At 39.0% G+C, this 21,528-nt stretch overlaps 1 protein-coding gene across 2 annotated transcripts; it reads left to right on the top strand.

Moving 5' to 3' along the window:
• The first annotated feature begins 486 nt into the window (after positions 1-486).
• zgc:172122 (uncharacterized protein LOC571844 homolog) lies at positions 487-21,451 on the top strand. 2 transcript variants are annotated; one of them, XR_010014848.1, is made up of 9 exons: positions 487-554; positions 6,308-6,415; positions 9,201-9,267; positions 9,992-10,312; positions 11,190-11,519; positions 16,636-16,905; positions 17,742-17,847; positions 19,966-20,017; positions 20,883-21,451. XR_010014848.1 is itself a non-coding variant. In XM_063010452.1 (8 exons), the coding sequence occupies exons 2-7, from the start codon at positions 6,392-6,394 to the stop codon at positions 17,828-17,830; spliced, it is 1,101 nt and encodes a 366-aa protein (XP_062866522.1). In that variant the 5' UTR covers positions 487-554; positions 6,308-6,391; the 3' UTR covers positions 17,831-17,847; positions 20,883-21,451. The 2 variants fall into 2 exon arrangements, 1 of the variants encoding a protein (XP_062866522.1); XM_063010452.1 differs by lacking the exon at positions 19,966-20,017.
• Positions 21,452-21,528: the final 77 nt, after the last annotated feature.

The following is a 21,528-nucleotide window of genomic DNA, read 5'->3' as shown; positions in this document are numbered from 1 at the left end:
CCCAATGTCCTTTTAGTTTAGATAGATGGATGGATAGATATAGATGGGTATGGATGGATGGATATTGATGAATGGATGGATGGATGGCTGTCTGGCTGGATGGATGAATGGATGGAAATTAGACATACACCACTGACAGACAGACATACTGGTAGACAAGTAAACTATACAAAATAACCCTGACATCTGAACTAGTTCCAGTCAGTACTATGGAACGAATCCCATCAACTCATTCAGAAACCTGCGTTCAGATAAACGTAACACACAAGAATTACGGACATCGGTTTAAAAAGAGAAAGTTACTTACTGTAAATCTTCCAGTAGATGACGCTATTAATGCAGTTTAATGCAGGATGTAATAAAGGAGGCCGGACTGGTTCCGTTCTGAAGCAGTGTTCAGTAGTCTGGTCATGCCTCTCTGAACACATTCAGTTTCTTTCATTCACTGAATGGACATTTACTCCTGAAAGCTACTCATTACTGACCATGTAGCTTTGTGGTGTCAAGTACTGCTGTCCACTTTAATCTGAGATTTTTCATTTCTGCTCCTACAGGTGAGTTACATTACTTTATTAGTTTATTTTATGTTTCATTTATTTTGCTTTTGTTAAACTGCTGAGTAAATTACTTAGGATATTTAATCTACAACATTTACAGTTTGAGCTGCTATGAAGTCTTAAATGTCATAAATGAACTCAAACTATATAACTAACACCTTTCATTACAAATAATAGTAATAATTATTATTTATTTTATTTTCAGAAATTCAGCTTTTAGAAATCTGCTAACAGCTCAAATATTAAATGCACATATAGTATATTTATAATACAATTTTGCAGAATCATACCATTATTTTAATTTCATTTCAGTCAACAGCTTTGTCTTGGTTGGGAAACACTGGATGCAAGGCAGGCATCAGTTATAGCTAATCATGTCTGTGTAGATGCCTAGCTGGCTGATAGCACAGCTGAGATTCAAACCTGAATCTTAGCAGTAAGGGCTAGATTAATAGACTGTTGTGCCATGCGAGCGCCCAATTTTTAAAATGGTCCATCTCTGTTTATTGCACATATGTAATTTTATTTCATTTTTATCAACTGCTCTACCCTGGTCAGGGTGACTGTGCACACTGGGAAAAACTTGGCGCAAGGAGGAAACACCATAGAAAGGGCACCGACCCTTTGCAAAGCTTTGACCACCCCACTACCCTTAATGCCAATAGTGTAGACACCTGCTGAGATTCCAAAATGTTGGGTTAGCGTAAAAGATCACTGTGCCACCTGAGTGCAATGGTACATACAGTGTATCACAAAAGTGAGTACACCCCTCACATTTCTGCAGATATTTAAGTATATCTTTTCATGGGACAACACTGACAAAATGACACTTTGACACAATGAAAAGTAGTCTGTGTGCAGCTTATATAACAGTGTAAATTTATTCTTCTCTCAAAATAACTCAATATACAGCCATTAATGTCTAAACCACCGGCAACAAAAGTGAGTACACCCCTTAGTGAAAGTTCCTGAAGTGTCAATATTTTGTGTGGCCACCATTATTTCCCAGAACTGCCTTAACTCTCCTGGGCATGGAGTTTGCCAGAGCTTCACAGGTTGCCACTGGAATGCTTTTCCACTCCTCCATGACGACATCACGGAGCTGGCGGATATTCGAGACTTTGCGCTCCTCCACCTTCCGCTTGAGGATGCCCCAAAGATGTTCTATTGGGTTTAGGTCTGGAGACATGCTTGGCCAGTCCATCACCTTTACCCTCAGCCTCTTCAATAAAGCAGTGGTCGTCTTAGAGGTGTGTTTGGGGTCATTATCATGCTGGAACACTGCCCTGCGACCCAGTTTCTGGAGGGAGGGGATCATGCTCTGCTTCAGTATTTCACAGTACATATTGGAGTTCATGTGTCCCTCAATGAAATGTAACTCCCCAACACCTGCTGCACTCATGCAGCCCCAGACCATGGCATTCCCACCACCATGCTTGACTGTAGGCATGACACACTTATCTTTGTACTCCTCACCTGATTGCCACCACACATGCTTGAGACCATCTGAACCAAACAAATTAATCTTGGTCTCATCAGACCATAGGACATGGTTCCAGTAATCCATGTCCTTTGTTGACATGTCTTCAGCAAACTGTTTGCGGGCTTTCTTGTGTAGAGACTTCAGGAGAGGCTTCCTTCTGGGGTGACAGCCATGCAGACCAATTTGATGTAGTGTGCGGCGTATGGTCTGAGCACTGACAGGCTGACCCCCCACCTTTTCAATCTCTGCAGCAATGCTGACAGCACTCCTGCGCCTATCTTTCAAAGACAGCAGTTGGATGTGATGCTGAGCACGTGCACTCAGCTTCTTTGGACGACCGACGCGAGGTCTGTTCTGAGTGGACCCTGCTCTTTTAAAACGCTGGATGATCTTGGCCACTGTGCTGCAGCTCAGTTTCAGGGTGTTGGCAATCTTCTTGTAGCCTTGGCCATCTTCATGTAGCGCAACAATTCGTCTTTTAAGATCCTCAGAGAGTTCTTTGCCATGAGGTGCCATGTTGGAACTTTCAGTGACCAGTATGAGAGAGTGTGAGAGCTGTACTACTAAATTGAACACACCTGCTCCCTATGCACACCTGAGACCTAGTAACACTAACAAATCACATGACATTTTGGAGGGAAAATGACAGGCAGTGCTCAATTTGGACATTTAGGGGTGTAGTCTCTTAGGGGTGTACTCACTTTTGTTGCCGGTGGTTTAGACATTAATGGCTGTATATTGAGTTATTTTGAGGGAAGAATAAATGTACACTGTTATATAAGCTGCAAACAGACTACTTTTCATTGTGTCAAAGTGTCATTTTGTCAGTGTTGTCCCATGAAAAGATATACTTAAATATCTGCAGAAATGTGAGGGGTGTACTCACTTTTGTGATACACTGTACATTCACTGGTCATTTTATATGATGTGATGACTGTGGAAGAAAGTCCATGACCATGGCAGTTTTGACATGCTGTGGTATAAATCTCTCTCCTGTTTCTCTATAACCCCCTATGTTAGTGCCTTAAATTTCTTTAAAAACTTGGATTCCTCAGTAAGTAGGACTTTTCCAGTCATCTATGAAATGTTTGTATGTTTTAGCCCATGCCAAATGTCTCACTCAGTGTTCATGCAGCTTTAAACAGTGCTGCAGTTTCTTAAATTTTCCCAGAAATCACACTGTTCCAGAAATGGAAACAGTGGTCAAAGGGTCCCTTATAGTCTTAGAAGTGATGGAAGAGTTGGCTGCTGCTTCTATTTATGTAGCACAAGAAAACAAATTACTCCCTTATTTTTTTCCATAATTTGCTTGCTTTGCTTGTTATTCGGTAGTACACACATGGTTGTGGCAAATTATACCACCATTATACCTTGATTTCTGATCTTATTCAAACTTAACAACCACTTCTCCAACCACATAACTATCTGCTAACTAGAATGTCAAAATTTCAAAATTATACCTAACCTGTTCTCATTCTTATGGGTCAACATGGGAAAGTTATATTTACACCTATTATTCTGATGTGTGATAGTGTGTGGTTTAGTACGCATCAGATCCTTTAATTGAGGTGTGCAACAAGGGTGTGTGGCTGCCATAGAGAAAACTGGGTAGATTTCCTGGCAGCGTGGATGCTTGTGGTTAAAACACCAGAAGCTTTTAATAGCTAGCCTGCTGTCAGTCTAGGGGAGGTGTAGCTACACCCGAGCAAAATCATTGCTTTCCCCTCAACCCCTTTCATTTCAAACAAAAATATAACCTGTGCTAGTGATAAGATGTACAATTAAAGTCATACGTGTACATACAATGGTAGGGGACATGCACATTATATGGCCAATCCTAATTATTGTGTTGTGTAATGTAGTTGTGTTTCAGCTACATCCATAGCTAACTATAAAATAAGTGATATGCTTACAACTTATTGGGAACCAGTTGAGTACTGCCATTTCCAGTTCCATTGTCAAAATATATGCTTTGACAATTCAGAGGATTTTTAGTGGCACATTGTCTGACCCTAACTCCATTGAACACATCTGGGATGAACTAAAATATTGATTTTGTATAGTGTGACTTATTATATCATTAGTATTAATTTAGAACATTTATACAATGTATTTATTCATTAACATTCTATCAGCACTGGGTTTTATGCTGGTGTTGTGTCTCTGTAGTATGTGCTAGTATGGCGTTGATCTAGACATCAAAGCAAGGTACCTAGATGTTTTCCAGATGATACTTACAGTAGCAGAAAGCTAATAATCACCACAGGGTGCAGGTTCCTTGTGGAAACTTGGGGAAAACACTTGAGAAAAACAATGTTCTTACACTTAAAGTTTAGCACATCACAAGGCAAAGTTTTTTTTTGACACAACATCAATCCATGTTTTTGTTAAAAATTAACTCCCAAACCATTGTTACACTGCCCCCCTTTGCTGCCAGAGCAACTCCTATGCTTCTGCAAAGGCTTTTTACGAATTCCACTTGAATACAAGAGCATTACTGTAGTCAGGCACTGATATTAAGGAGGAAGGCCTACAAAGATTTAATATAAATGACACTAAACTGTACTACAATCATACATAATGTATCATTGTCCGATCTTGCAAGCTACTTATTTTGCCATAAAAATTATTATATATTATACAGTATATGGGACAGTGGTAGCCTAGTGGATAGAGCCTTGGACTATCAACTAAAAGGTTGAGAGTTCGAGTCCCAGCTCTGCCGTGCAGCCACTGTTGGGCCCTTGAGCAAGACCCTTAACCCTCTCTGCTCCAGGGGCGCCTTACAGTGTCTGACCCTGCGCTCTGACTCCAGCTTCCAAACAAGCTGGGATATGCGAAGAAAGAATTTCGTTGCACTGTACACCTGTATAGGTATATATGACAAATAAAGGCATTCTATTCTATAAAGACCAAAGGGTTGCAAATTACAGGAAAAATGGTGCCTGCTTTCATAGATCACACACGCTTTTAAAAATGTGGAGAATGCCACATGTGACATCTGATACTAATTTAGATATAGGCAGTGCTGTTACTGTTAGCTAACAACACAAACTTCAGGAAGAGGCAACCAAGTTTGGGATTTACCAATCTTGAGATGGAGAGAGAACCAAGACCACAATCCTAAAAAGGCTCACGCTTCTCCATGCACACATAGGCTACTGTGTATAAGTGTGTGGTGTGTGAGTTCCTGTGAGGTGCTACCTGGAGTTTTTGGTGTAATCAGAAGTAAAATTTGTTTTAAAAAGTTTGATAACCATTGCTTACTCTGTATGCTGTAGCAAAGAGTTAATTTCTCTGGAACGGCTAACCTAATAAAAGCAGAAATCTGCCATTCAGAAATGTTCTCTGTATTCAGTTTAATGTTTTATAAATAAAAAAATGAAAACAGAAGCCTGTTTAGTACTGTGTAGCATCACGCTTTCTTTTAGAAGTACATAATCACCAGATGATCCATTTTAGTAAAATGTTAAATTTATTAAATCATTCTGGGACTTTATTGTAATATCCTGTATTTCAGAATGTGTCAGATATTTATTAATGGAAGACAGGTCTGAACTGCTGGCATGTCAGTCTAGCATCTGCACACTCTGATGTTGCACTCTGATGCTGTTAAACATTCATTAGAATGCTTTATAGTAAAAACCTTCATTTATTAGTGAATAAATATATTGATATATTAATTAAAGCCCTACCTAATTCACGGCTGTAAAAATCGCGTCTCAAACCATAAAATGAACCTTTCCCCATGTAATATGCAATTTGCAGTGAAATTCAAAATTCAAGGTTTGTGTGATTTAACATTTTCATTCTCGTAACATTCAAAGCCTTACGTTTACTGGTAAATTTGCACTATAAGGCGGTCCTAGCAATCCTACAGCAATTCAGTTAGCAATCGGTTAGCAAGAGGTGGGATTGCAACAGCTAAACCCAATAATTAGAAGTGGTGTTGACATACCTTTAGTCATCTAGTGAATATATATATATTTTAAAGACATTTCACATACATTCTGGGTTAATACTGTCCTAGTCATCACTTCATCACGGTGAGGTACCACACCCTGATTAGCCTTAGTGGTTTTAGAATTAGTTTTGACTTTTAGTAATCCATGTTATTCAAATTATTTTCAAGCAATTTTGTAATGTCATATTTCTAGTTTGTGCAGCTACATGGGTACAATAATAGTCTTATACTGTATCACAGTTGTTGGATATCAGTAAAAGTTGCATGTTTTAGTCTTGTCACGTGTACTGATCTTTTTTCCAGAGATTGCTGACTGGTTTTAGGTGATTGTTGTTGACTAAGATGGGTGCACAGAACACGACTGGCACAGCGCAATAATTCTAGAAGATGAGGCCTTGGTTTCGGTGTACAGTAAGTGTATCATTTAATCCTTGACGTCTGCAGTGACTTACTTTGTTTTTTCAGTTTCTTCATACATCTACTCATCACACTGTGTAGGTTCTGTAGTAATCCATAGTAATTACTCTTATCGGACATGAGTGGGATGTGCAAGTCTCTTCTTGTACCGTTCAAATACAATTTAAAATCCACAGATCCACTATTAGATCTAAAATGAATTACATTGCATGGATTCTCTACTTTACATTTGATTAAAATATGTATTGAAGTTATTAATTAAAATGACTGTTATTGTTATTTTACACTTTCATAAATTCAATTTTTTCAATTAATTCATACAAACATACAGTACGTATATACAGTATAGAATAAACAAGCTACAGTGCCTTGCAAAAGTATTCAGCCCCCTTGAACTTTTCAACCTTTTGCCACATTTCAGGCTTCAAACATAACGATATGAAATTGTAATTTTTTGTGAAGAATCAACAACAAGTGGGACACAATCGTGAAGTGGAACGAAATTTATTGGATATTTTAAACTTTTTTTAGAAATAAAAAACTGAAAAGTGGGGCGTGCAATATTATTCAGCCCCCTTGCGTTAATACTTTGTAGCGCCACCTTTTGCTGCGATTACAGCTGCAAGTCGCTTGGGGTATGTCTCTATCAGTTTTGCACATCGAGAGACAGAAATTTTTGCCTATTCTTCCTTGCAAAACAGCTCGAGCTCAGTGAGGTTGGATGGAGAGCGTTTGTGAACAGCAGTTTTCAGCTCTTTCCACAGATTCTCGATGGGATTCAGGTCTGGACTTTGACTTGGCCATTCTAACACCTGGATATGTTTATTTGTGAACCATTCCATTGTAGATTTTGCTTTATGTTTTGGTTCATTGTCTTGTTGGAAGATAAATCTCCGTCCCAGTCTCAGGTCTTTTGCAGACTGCAACAGGTTTTCTTCCAGAATGGTCCTGTATTTGGCTCCATCCATCTTCCCATCAATTTTAACCATCTTCCCTGTCCCTGCTGAAGAAAAGCAGGCCCAAACCATGATGCTGCCACCACCATGTTTGACAGTGGGGATGGTGTGTTCAGGGTGATGAGCTGTGTTGCTTTTACGCCAAACATAACGTTTTGCATTGTGGCCAAAAAGTTCGATTTTGGTTTCATCTGACCAGAGCACCTTCTTCCACATGTTTGGTGTGTCTCCCATGTGACTTTTTATAGATATCTTTGAGAAATGGCTTTCTTCTTGCCACTCTTCCATAAAGGCCAGATTTGTGCAGTGTACGACTGATTGTGTCCTATGGACAGAGTCTCCCACCTCAGCTGTAGATCTCTGCAGTTCATTCAGAGTGATCATGGGCCTCTTGGCTGCATCTCTGATCAGTCTTCTCCTTGTTTGAGCTGAAAGTTTAGAGGGACGGCCGGGTCTTGGTAGATTTGCAGTGGTCTGATACTCCTTCCATTTCAATATGATCGCTTGCACAGTGCTCCTTGAGATGTTTAAAGCTTGGGAAATCTTTTTGCATCCAAATCCGGCTTTAAACTTCTCCACAACAGTATCTCGGACCTGCCTGGTGTGTTCCTTGGTCTTCATGATGCTCTCTGCGCTTTAAACAGAACTCTGAGACTGTCACAGAGCAGGTGCATTTATACGGAGACTTGATTACACACAGGTGGATTCTATTTATCACCATCAGTCATTTAGGTCAACATTGGATCATTCAGAGATCCTCACTGAACTTCAGGAGTGAGTTTGCTGCACTGAAAGTAAAGGGGCTGAATAATATTGCACGCCCCACTTTTTAGTTTTTTATTTCTAAAAAAAGTTTAAAATATCCAATAAATTTCGTTCCACTTCACGATTGTGTCCCACTTGTTGTTGATTCTTCACAAAAAATTACAATTTCATATTGTTATGTTTGAAGCCTGAAATGTGGCAAAAGGTTGAAAAGTTCAAGGGGGCTGAATACTTTTGCAAGGAACTGTATTTGTTAGGATTTTGATTGGATCCAATTCTACTCTTAAATCAGTAATCAGTGCATAAAGGGTAAAGTACAAATACAGAAAATTTTAATATTTTTGATATCTTGAAGACAATGACAATTATAGTCATCCCGCTTACATATTTAAATCCACAAATTGTTCATACTGCTGCTTAGATTGTTTCCTTTTTTAATACAGCCTTGTAACTCAACGTCCCCTAAACTCAAAATCTTTGAAACTCAACGCCCTCCGTTGAGAAATTTTTACCCTTAAAACCAACATTTGCCTTAAACTCAACGTGTTCAGTTTGGTTTTTAAAAATGTATTTATTTAATTTCAAATTAACAATGAACAGTCGCTTTGTTCAAAGCTCGGCTTGAGCGGTGCGGTAGTGTGCTTATGAGATGAATCTGCATTTGTGTGGAATAATCGTCAAATTCACCCTGAAAGCTTTACATGTATCTGTGTTTAGATGTATTTTCCTCACTGTTTCATTTTTAAACTTGTGTTACAGCTCAGGGTTCTAAGAAATTGTAAGAATCAGAATTATTTCAGTGTTTTTATATTATATTTGTGTTATTTTCAGTGGTATAAGTGTCAACAACCCAATTATTTTACATTAGCCTAAAATATATGCAGTTCCATGGGACCATGAAACACATTAACATGTTTCCCATACATCCATATAAAAAAAACCCTTAAAACTCAACGCCTTTTAAACTCAACGGCACTCCCAGAGCCAACTGACGTTGAGTTTCAAGGTACCACTGTATTTCATTTTGTATGAAGTGTCATACAAACTGTTTGTTGCAGGATAAGATGTGCGGGTGGGTTCCTCTGTTCCTGTGGATGGTTTTGATACAGCTTACTTCTCTTCAGGGTAAAGCATATACTATATTTAGTCATCTAACTGCACTGTCACCCATCGTTTATTGATTGTATTTTATGTTCTTTGTGATAATTATTTCGTGTGTAATTTACTTGGTCAAAACACATTTGAATACCAGTTTTATTTAGTGGGTTCAAATATGAATGCAAATATTTGAAATATTTTACCCAGCATGCGCAATGGTATGTGATGGCTGGAGTAGTGTAAAGCACACAAGCTTTGAGCAATGGACCATTTGAAATACTTTCTTTTGAGTAGCGAATATGCTTCACTATCTTTTACTATTTGTTCAAATGCATAGTGCCAGGAGTTACATTTGGGGGTGGGGTGGAGGAATATTAGTCTAATGTTGGTTTTGATAGTTTATGCTTTGCCTTGTAGTTCTAATAAAGGAAAGTCTTAGTTGTATAATATAGTGACATGATAAAGAATTGGATGTTTCTAATTTGTGGTGGCAGTTTTGGGAAGGGCCTTTCCTGTTTTTTTATGGTATGGTTTTGGAAAGTCTAGACTGCCCTGCATCAAGCCCTGTCCTCAACCTTATCCAGGGCATTTGTGAAAGATTAGAAGCCCAACTATCAGTAAATACACAAGTTATTGCCCATAGAGTTAAAGAACATGCACAAATATACAAATGTGATGTTTAAGTGTCCACATTCTTCTGAACTTGTAGTATATTTTACAGCCATATTTAATTATTTGACCTTTTTTTTAGCTAAGGTGACTGCTCCGGCTGAGATTCAAGCACAAGTGAGCCACACTGCCACCCTGGGCTGTAACGTGACATTAGGCAATGCTGAAATCATCAGTCAGGTTCGATGGCTGGATGTCCACAACAAGACTGTGCTTCATTACCAGCCTGGAAAGCCTGGCAGCCTCACCAGACGTGACGGAGTGGAGCTTGTTGACCAGCGAATGACCACCAGTGTTATAGTCATTCAGAGGACCAAGCCAGAGAACGAGGGCTGCTACACATGTGTGTTTGATGTGTACCCGTCTGGGCAGCAGCAGGGAAAGACTTGTCTCTTATTGGTTGGTAAGGTGCTACAAATAATCGTGTTCTATTCATGCAAGAAAAAAGTAAACAAATCCTAGATCAGCCTTATTATAAATGTTTGATATAGGTTTAGTACTTAACACACAGATGTCCAGAATATTTGGGCCGTTTCGTGGCATGTAGTAATGCAATGAATATTAAATTTCTTTTTTATCTTTGTTAAACAATGAACCTAGTAACACACACACTTAACTACTCAGAACGTGTATTGGTCAATCTCAGGCAACTAGTTCCAGCATGACTGTCCTGCTGTGCACAAGTGAGAACAGGTCTTTCTTATCCAGTATTATGACCTGCTAAATGCATTTTTATTTTTTAAGTAAATAAGCACAATTCCACCACAGATACACTCCAAAATCTTCTCAAAACCCCTACCTACCCTCAAAATGAAGGCTGTTATAGTCACAAGGGGGATGTGAGGAACTATATTCATGCCTGTGGTTTTGCATAGACTGCACTATATTGTAGTTACTTTTGGATGATGTTAGAATTTTAAGTTTTTTTAAAGAGCCATGACAGGAGCTGTAATTGTGTCTTTGTTATGACTACAGCAGGAAAAGGACAGGGTTTGGTGTCCTTTATTCACGTTGTGCAAATGAACTTAACATCCTGTCCTATCACCTTCTACTTCCCTTTTTACCCTCAGCCAATTATCATGGGGCCTGCATAAAAGAAACATGTAAAAATACCCTTTTATTCTAAAAAAGAATACTTTTTATTCTAAAAAATGGCCATAATTAAAGAAAATAAATCAATAAAAAATGGACAATTAGTGACCTTATGTTACATAAAAAAAACAGTTTTAATCTCCACTTAATACAAATAAACAACTAATCATTTCTCTTTTTGCTATCAGCACAGGTGGAGTCGGTGGGCAACAAGACGGCTGTGCGTGGAAACCAAGTGACGCTTTGGTGCACATACCCGCTCGTCAACAGGGTCTATCAGGTCCTGTGGAAGAAAACAGCGGAGCAGGGTGACACCACTGCGGTGGCCTCCTACACCAGGCAAGGGAAGCTTATCGTTGAGTCACAGTATCAAGAACGAGTGAAGCTAAGCCAGACGTTGGGACACAGCCAGTTAAGCGTAGACCCAGTCCATATGGAGGACGAGGGGCGTTACACCTGCGAGTATCACACATACCCAGACGGCACCAAGAGTGTAACAGCATGTCTGGAGGTCTATGGTATGTTCAATGTATTTTAATTCACAAAGCACTAAGAGTATTCAGACATACACAACATCATTTATAAACTGTTAAATCTCAATTCCCAAAGCTTTGCAAAATCTTAACTTAAAGACCAAAGAAGATTAGGATAGTGACTGTCATGCTTTTCCCCCACAGTCACCTGACCTAAATCCAATTAATTATTTATGGGGCACTTGAAAACAGAGAAAGCCAAGCTTCCAGTTACATCACTAGATGCTCTTTAGAATATTGTGAAATAATTCAGATTTTTTTTTATATATATTTTGTTTATGCATGTTCTCCCTATTTTCTCCCGTCTTTAGCGCGACCAATTACCTTGATTGCATTACTGTTCCTCTCCACTGATGCCGATCTCTGCTCTGATTGAAGAGAACAAAACTAACACACGCCTTCTCCGACACGTGTGCAGTAGCCAACTGCATCTTTTCACCTGCACTAGGCGAATTCATATGTGGATCAGCTTTGTGTACGGAGAGCCACACCCTGATTAATGCACTCTTTCCCCGTCTCTGTGCAGGCGCCACCAGTCAGCCAGCAGAGGTTGTAATTGCATCATCCATGAGAGAGTCCCTATTCAGGTTCCCACCCTGTATGAACAGCAAGCCAATCGTTGTTTATGTAGGCGCCCAGCCCAGCCAAGAGGTTTTAATTAAACATTAAAAGGTGGTTGTTTATTTAGTCGAGTCATGGCATGTTTTATGCTCGTCTGAGTGAAAGTACAGGAGTGTTTTTGGGACAGTCATTATAAATCTAAACTTGTTACTTAACTGTGTTCATATTTGTATTTATTTTTGTTGGAAGGAGTGGGAGTTCATCTGTGTCTGTGGGTTAAGGGTTGCTCTCTGTCTTCACTACACCGCTCAGGAAAAGGAAGACATTATGTCAATAAACTTTTACAACTAGACAGTAAAAGAGATAAAGCAGTAGTTATAGTTACTAGTCACAAATTCCATTAACATTTCTAACCTGTTTTATAAACAAGTGAAGATTTAGAACCTTAAGTTGTAAAAAAATGGAAATGTACTTTGCTTAGTATTACTCACAAATTTAAAGCCTTCTGAACAGGATCAGTGGAATGAGACGTTATGCACAATGCTACGTCATCGCTTCTGAAAAGTGCAGTTAAACTAACAGTAGAGATTTTCCTGATATTGTAGACATAATTATGTCATTATTTTAATATTCTGTTCTTCTGTAGGGTGGCACGGTGGCACGGTGGCTCGGTGGGTAGCGCTGCCGCCTCACAGCAAGAGGGTCCTGGGTTCGATCCCCAGGCGGGGCGGTCCGGGTCCTTTCTGTGTGGAGTCTGCATGTTCTCCTCGTGTCAACGTGGGTTTCCTCCCACAGTCCAAAAACATGCAGTCAGGTTAATTGGAGACACTGAATTGCCATATACAGTAGGTGAATGGGTGTGTGTATGTGTGTCTGCCCTGCGATGGACTGGCGCCCCATCCAAAGTGTTACTGTGTGCCTTGCGCCCATTGAAAAGCTGGGATAGGCTCCAGCACCCCCCCGAGACCCTAATTGTATAAGCGGTAAAGAAAGTGTTGTTCTGTACACCCCTGAGCCAAAATAGCCAAACCCAAAATTGGCTTGTAGCAGTATCAAACATTTAAATCTTTTCATGAATTGATCTTTGTGTGCAAAATGACTCTTTAAATGACTCTTTGAATCCCTGTGACTCCCTGTTTTCCAGCTTTTTTACCAAACAGTTTACTGCAGCATCAAGCAGTGATGAGCAAATAGTAGCGCAGGTCTCAGGTGTGCATTTTCCAGTAAAATGTTGTTATGTGCATTAAAAAAACATTGGTTTTGGTTTATGTTTTAGCCCTGGAGTGTACATGTAAATACATAAGTTGAACACAGAATCCAAACAGGCTAAATCTGCATCATGTCTCTGTAAAAATAGACACTTAGTATTATCTTGATTAATAGCTGACAGGATACAGGGGCTATTTCCCAATCTCTGCACTGTTAGTGGTGTTCTGTGAGTTTTTCGGTCAATGAAGCAGAGTACACTCGATGCATACAAAGATTGCTAGACAGAGAGAAGGATTGGCTATTCTGTCAGGCCTACGGGTCTGCTGGAGTCTCTCAGTCTCTTTCCTGTAGTCCAATCAGGTCACTGAATTCATGATGCAATGTAATTATAGTTTTCATTTTGACTCAGCCGTTAATTAGGGCTCTTCTTATACCAAATCATGACAGCATCACCTGTCTAAATTTTGCACCTTTCCAAACTTTTTTGGATTGAGTTGCAGGCTTGAAAGTATGAGCTTAGCCCAGGATTCAGGTTCAGGTTTCAGGTTTAAACCCCTGGAACTCAAGCACTGTAGTTTTCAGCAGCATGGCTTTTACCATTACGCCACATAAGCTCACCAAAGTAGCTAAACGATTCCTTGAATTGTTTAATGATATTATGCACTGTATAGGGAGAAATATGCAAATCCCTTCTCTTCCCATCTTTCTTTGAGGTACATTATATTTAAACATTTCAATAATTCACGCATTCAGTGACAAACTGGAGATCCTCTGATCATCTTTGCTTATCAAAGACTCCTGGATCCTTTTGGAATTACATCATTATTTAGTTTTTTCACCTCATTACTAGTTCTAAATTGCTCCCGTCCCAACTTTTTTTGGAATGTGTTGCAGGCCTGAAATGCAGGATGGATGTTTATTAACATATGAAATGAAGTTAAGCAGACAAAACATGAAATATCTCAGGTTCAAACTGTCTGCAATCAAATAAAATTTTCCATACTGTCCCAACTTTTTCTGATTTGGGGTTGTACAAAAATCTGCAGTTCAAGTCAAATCTAATTAGTTTAGTAAATCAATAAATATCTCTTTCTAGTGCTGATTAAAAAAACAGTTTATAAAACACTGCATTCTATTTTTTATTTGTAGGGCAGTTGTAGCCTAGTGGTTAAGGTACTGGACTAGTAATCAAAAGGTTGCTGGTTCAAGCCCCACCTCTGCCAGGTTGACACTGTTGGACTCTTCAGCAAGGCCCTTAACCCTTGATTAGATAATAAACTGTCACAGTACTGTAAGTCACTTGTCACAGTACTGTAAGTGTCTGCTAAATGCTGAAAATGTAAATGTAAATTTGCATGTTACCTACTGTCCTAACATTTTTAGTACTTGATTTCTAAATAAAAGTGTTAATATGAGACAAATTAATGTGATTGGATGAGGTGCTTATTGTCAAATTCTGTATTCAAGAGCTCACGTAGCCTCAGAATTGTTGAGTGCTGCTATTCATAACAGAAGAGACGGAAATGGCCATTTACTCCACTTGTTTTACAAGGGCCAATTATATTCACCTAGACATCTGGCTTCAGGTGGCTATGGCATCAACAGGGCTTAATCTGGTAATCTTTTGAGGATAGGTTGAGGACAGTTCATATACCTTGTAAATTTACTATGACACATTGATTTTCTTTTCAAAAAATTAAAAAATATACTTTTTACGCCTTTTTATTTTATTTTTGTTCATTCCTGAAGTATGAACAACAGTATTTCTATAATATATAATTACCCTGTGATGACAAGCCCAGCATCATGCCACACTTTCATCAGTCTTACAGTGGTAAGAACAGTTTTAAGGGGTTTACTTTAGACTGAGGCATTAAACTATTATTGTGTCTCTTTTTTCTGGACACAGAGACACTCTGTAACCAGACAGCATGGCTTTTGTCATTAGAAAATAATGACATAACCAAACAGTGGCTGAGAAGACATGCTCTCACACTGTATGCCGTCTTCACAACCTGTGGTTTTCTTTTTAAACACTGTACGTCACAGCATTCGGAGACTGTAATAAGACTTTAATAGATGTTACTGGTCTGCAGGGTGTTTTATTAATTATGTCTGTGGCCTGCTTTTGGAAAACAGTGATGCCAGTCTGTCCATGCCAGTAAACTCCCTAAAAGTTCTTTATTAGCTAATAGTGGAAGTGGAAAATATGACAATTCTATGGGTTTATCTATGAGAAATTTCTACATAAAACTGGTATAAATTTGCTGAATATCAGCCAGGACTTAATACTGATCCAATACTGACATCCTCTTGGTGACCGAACTGACTGCCAGATTCTGTTGACCAAATAATGAGAAACATCAGATGAAGAAAGCACGTTAAGTCTGATCTGATTCAGAGCTGGTGTACCACTAAAATGTAAATACTTTTAATAATTACCACAGTACTTATTCATGCATTCATGTATTCATTTTAGCCTACTCTCACAATTACTTTGGAGCTGTGTGGGACCCACACTACTCACTGTGCTAAATATTACAAACAAACCCAAACCCATCCAGTCACAATGGCACTGATGTAGGACATCCAGACCTGGCTCACAATTAGGCTTCCAAATTATTCCAACGTTGTTCATTTGGCTTTTTTCTTCTTCTAATGAGTAGATTCATGATGTAGTTTGGATGGTGCAGCAGTCTAATGCACTAGCACAACACTGTACAGTGTTCAAACTCACGAGTTCAAATCTCAGCGGCGCCACTGACCTGGCCAGGCATCCACACAAACACAAGTGGCCGTGTTTGAGGGAGGGAAGGTCGTCTCACTGCTGCTGTGAAATGTGATTTCAAGGACTGTTCTGGGTGCCTGTGAGAGTGTGTGGGGAAGGGATAGTCACATGGAGCTTAGCGTGGCTCTTTATACACGTTACAGCTCTGTGTGGGAGCTAAACACTAACAGGAGATAAGAAGTGGTCGCAGATTAGACATTTAGGGATCCGGCTCTTCTTGATTAGATCGTGGGTTGTGCAAGCATCAGCATGTTAGGAGATGGTGGTGGTGGGGGGAGAGGGGTGTCCAAAAAATAAAGCAGATTTAATGTTGACCTAACTCAAGAAGAAATTTAAATTAACACATTACACATAGGTCCTTAAACAAAATGTTTATTAAGGTTTGGAAAACATAAAATGACTTATTTGTAATTTTGTGTATGATTAACTATTAAACTATTAAACTAGATTAAAAAACTTGATTAAAACTTGATTTTTTGATTAAAAATCAAGTCTTTTAAAGTTGATTACAGTTTTTACAGTGCATGTTTATTGTACCCACAGTCCTGCCCAGTCCTGAGGTGAGCTATGTCACCATCTATGAAGATGTAATCCAGGCCAACTGCAGTGCTGTTTCACGTCCTCCTGCTACACTCGTCTGGAACGTGAAGAGTTATAACCACACTGAGACCTTGACTTTTGAGCTAAACGATGGGACCACAATGGTGGTCAGCACCATACTGCTACAGGCCAAACTGCTGGATGAAGAAACAGTGACATGTACTGCACACCACCAGGGCCTGACAAAGAACATCTCAGTAGCATTGAACAAGAGTGAGTAAAAAATCCACTTGCAAAACTGCAACAATTAGTGTCCTCATTTCCCAAGCCATTAAAAAGCCTCATTAATAGGAAAGATGATAGCTGCTCAGGTGGCGCAGCGGTAAAATACGCTAGCACACCAGAGCTGGGATTTTGAATACATCGTATCAAATCTCAGCTCTGCCGATTAGCTGTTGTTCATCCAGGGAGGGAGTCGGATATAGGGACGTCATAACTGGTGCAGTTACGACCTCTGCTGGCTGGTTGATGGCGCCTGCACAGAGTCGAGGAATAATGTGGGCAGGGTGTGACTCTCCGTGCACAATGAACTTGCCTCGTGCAGGTGAAAAGATCCGTCCCAAATTTTTTTTGAGTGTGTTGCAGGCATCAAATTGTAAATGTGTTTCTATTTATCAGTCAAATAAAGACTCAAGAGAATTAACAAATCACAGATTCAAGAGCATTAACAAATCACAGATTCTTCTTTTTATTGTGTCTCGACTTCTGGAAATGAGGTTTGTACAATAACAAACCATTAAAAGACAGATCAGACATTTGTAAAAGTGTGGAATGCTTTTGTGTGTGAAGGACGAGGCCTTATAGAGTGGGCAGGATGTGGGATAAATATAGTTTGGGAGTAAGTTCTTGTAGGAGCAGGCAGGGGAGCATATGCAGACCTACAGTATATGTTTCCTGATTTTATGTTGTTACGTAACTGGTCTTTGTCTCAATCTGTGACAAACCAGTAACTAATTTTTTTAAATGTTTTGTTACATTTCGTTGTGAAGAAAATGTCTTTTAGTCATTTGTGTTCTTGATTATAGTTTTTGTTTGTTTTTGTGTTGCAGCTGGAAATACCCACATCATCCTTCTTTCAGTGGGCTGTGCTGTGCTTCTACTGCTCATATGCCTGTGCATCTGTATGAGGAGACGCTAACTATGTCCTCTGAGATGGTCAGTAACCATGAAGCATTTTCACTCAGGTCAAACGTTGTGAGGGAGTTATGTCACATCTGTCTTGGGATTCTAATTATTGTAACACATACTACTACTACACATACTACAGGACTGTGGATACAGTAATACATAAACTAAGCTTACAATGTAAACATTTTCACATGCTTATTGTAGTTTTTTGAAAATATGGCAGGTCAAAAATATACTTACAGTAACCTAATTAATTTGCTGGTGTAGAATGTCCTCATGGTCTCATAACTTTGTGATCGTGCCTACAGCTGAATATAGCTTTTAGAGGGATTTAGGTCTGGACTCTTGAGAAGTCCGCTCCAGGATATTCCAAGTTTCCTTAACCAAGCTTCGGTTGACTTGGATCCAAGTGTGCAGCAGAACATGATCTCCACATTATCACTGACCCACCTCCATGATTGGCTGTTGAGTTAGTATTCTTCTGGTCATAGGCCTTGCCAAAAAACACTGATCTATATGGCTAAACAGTTCTATAGAGTGATGAATAAAAACTGGAACTGTGTCTCAGAACTCTGCAGGCCTATTAAAATGTATTATTTATATTATTATTGGAAGCAGCAGTTCATTCTAAATGTAACTCCCATACAAAACAGAGTTCTATCACTTATTTGGTTGTTGCCATGACGTTTTTAAATGCAGTTAAATATGGGCTTGTTTTCGAGAAGCAGTCTGTGAGACATCTGGCCTAGAACAAGGCACTACTTGTTATGTTGGTGAAAGATTCTTTCATATATGCCAGCTATCCATTAAAAACAAGGTAGTTCTTTAAAAAGACTTTTACCAACGGTAAGGGAATTTTACACCAGGATGGCAGTTTTAAAAGTGGAGTCACTTCCTATCATTCATCTCGGTTTAAAGGAAGTCTTATATCTCAGTGCCAGAATGAATAACGGTAGTACAGGGTTCATACCAAGTACAGTGAATTACTTATTACTTTAAAAATCATTCACCCTACTTGTTAAGTACAAGGCTGAACCACCTAATCCCTAAATGTCAATGTTTTATTTTCTGTTAAGATTATTTCCTGACTTGGGGCTCCTATTGCTCCTTTTTGACAATGTACAGTACGTCCATGCTTTTATAAGTAAAAAAACTAAGAAACAAAACAGAAATTCTATTGAAGATCAAACATTTTCCAATAATAAATCCGATTCTAATGGGTAGAGCTTTGGGCTATCGATTGAAAGGTTGACAGTTTGAATCCCAGCTCTGCCAGCTCTACCACTGTTGGTTCCTTGAGCAAGGCCCTTAACCCTCTCAGCTCCAGGGGTGCAGTACAATGGCTGACCCTGCACTCTGACCCCCACTTCCAGACAAACTTGGCTATGTGGAAAAATAATTTCCTTGTACTATACATGTGTATATGTATATATGACAAATAAAGGCATTCTATTATTAAAATAAAAAACTAAAATCATTTTTGTAGACATACATTTTTGCAAAAAGCTAATTGTCTTATTTCCGATTCCTTCTGTTATCACATATTTTTATACTAAATGATTTCAGTTAAATAAAGCACGATTTTACACCAAGGGGAAATTGAGTAAAACACATTTAATATAACAAAACTTAATTAATTAATTTTTTTATATATTTTTATGTGTTTTTTCTCCCATTTTTTCCCAATTAAGTGTAGTCAATTTGTCTTCTGCTGCTGGGGATCCCCGTTTTTGTTGTTGTTGTTGTTGTTTGTTTTGCAGTTGAGGAGGGTGTATTGCTGCTCACACCTCCGACGACCCGCACACAGCCCTTAACGGAACCCTTTTCCACCCAATGCACTCTGCACAGGCACCTCTATTCACTAATCAGGGTCCTTACACAGTGTTTGAAGACCACATATTCTGATCATCCTTCTAGATCCTGCTAAATGGCGCCCATCCGACCAGTTGCAACGCCGAGTTTCGAACCGAGGAGTTTAATATCTCGGCGCTGGTGTGCTAGCGGAATATCCCGCTGCGCCACCTGGGCGCCAAACTTAATTCATTTAAGAACATTATCCAGAAGCAATACCACCGACTAGTTAAAGCATTTTAGCAGCTATAAATGCATATAAAACATTTCAATAATATAACATTTGTTTTTCAGGAATCACATGTGATCTCCAAATCAGTTGGGCAGCTGCAGCTCAGAGATTAAGGTCTAGTGATGGACAATTAATTGAAAGATTGCTGGTTCAAGCCCCACCAGCTCTCGCTGTTGGTTTCTGACCTGATCGTTCTCTACAAAACATAACACCAACATTGCATTGCAAAAATATTTATTAACCTCCAACTCACTATAGAACAATCCATGCTATTCATGTAGCCAAATCCACTGAGATTCATTTCTTTTTCCTCTTTGCTTTTACGCTGCACATCAGCGCACAAACTTTGACCGCTCGCTACTTGTTGACGAGCATTTTTGGACGTGGTATTGTTAAACCTTTCATCACTTCTCGCGTTTGTTTTCATGACAGAACGTAGTTTGGGAGACCAGAGAAGCTCGCCTGCGATTTCAGTGGGTGATAGATTGTGTAGTGTAAAACCCCCTATCGCCGATCAGTCATGTAGTGTGAAATATACACCGACTTGAAAGACTCCTGATTACAAGAGATCCAGTCGTGTAGTGTAAACTTGGCATAAAGCGCTTTGGATAAACGTCCAGTAAATGTAATGTTAGTCTTTTATATTGCTTTGGATTATTGTAACCTAGTCTTCTATGCAAAACGATTTACATCAGAAGCATAGCCTGATTTTGGGCTTTACCTAAAATCCCTTTGTGTGACATCATGCTGTATTAAATAATCTAAAATTATTCATTGTGACTAATTTTGCCATGTTTTCTGATTCCCTCTGTTACTGCAATACTTAACCATATCACTGTATAATCTACAAACCATTCAGTTAGGACTTGTTTACATTGGAAAGCGTGATTACATTAACTAATAATTACAATGATTGATGAATCACTTGTTCTTTTTGCTTATCATTTTGACACGTCCTATCTTTTACTCCTGTCCACAGGTCAGTTCTGCTTGTTTGCTGAACAAAAGCTGTCTACTGTGATTATTCTCAACTACTGAAAATGTACTTTAATTTAAACGCTTCTACAAAGTCTTTATGCATTTGTGTACCAGGTAAATTTTATTAACCATAACACAAACAAGTAACACAATTACATGAGCCCACTACTGCTGGGATCCAGGGTTTGAATTCCCACCTGTGGTATCGGCCAGTTGGGCATCTACAGACAAAGAGGATTGTACTATGTCTGAGAAAGAAAGGATGGTCAAGGCCCCACAATGGATTGGTCCCTTGTTTGGGGAGTGTCATTGCATTCTGACGACTTATCGCAACCTTGACTTGGATAAAGCCATGGTAAAATAGGAAAATGAAACGAAATCTTTAGCATCAACTCTCAGTTTTCTGTTCTCTTCTCAGATATTTAACATGAGTGATAAGACTCAAGCCTAGGTAATGCATTTCTAAACAACACATAAGCTCTTTAAAAATTCTAATAAACTAAATGCTTCACTTTAAGATATTGTTTAATTCTGAGTTCTTTCTGTGATAATAAATAAAAGCTAAATGTATTTTGTTTAGGCATCTTGGCTGTTATTTAATTACCTGCATTCAGTTCAATTCAATGTCTGATAACTAGCTGGCAAAA

The sequence above is a fragment of the Trichomycterus rosablanca genome, chromosome 15, assembly GCF_030014385.1.
Source record: "Trichomycterus rosablanca isolate fTriRos1 chromosome 15, fTriRos1.hap1, whole genome shotgun sequence".
Taxonomy (NCBI): Eukaryota; Metazoa; Chordata; class Actinopteri; order Siluriformes; family Trichomycteridae; genus Trichomycterus; species Trichomycterus rosablanca.
This window is presented reverse-complemented; position numbering and strand designations above follow the sequence as displayed.

Coding starts and splice junctions, on each gene's coding strand:
- zgc:172122 (XM_063010452.1), top strand. CDS start 6,392: ATGAGGCCTTGGTTTCGGTGTACA. Junction 9,268..9,991: donor ACAGCTTACTTCTCTTCAGG/GTAAAGCATATA, acceptor CCTTTTTTTTAG/CTAAGGTGACTGCTCCGGCT. Junction 11,520..16,635: donor AGCATGTCTGGAGGTCTATG/GTATGTTCAATG, acceptor TTGTACCCACAG/TCCTGCCCAGTCCTGAGGTG.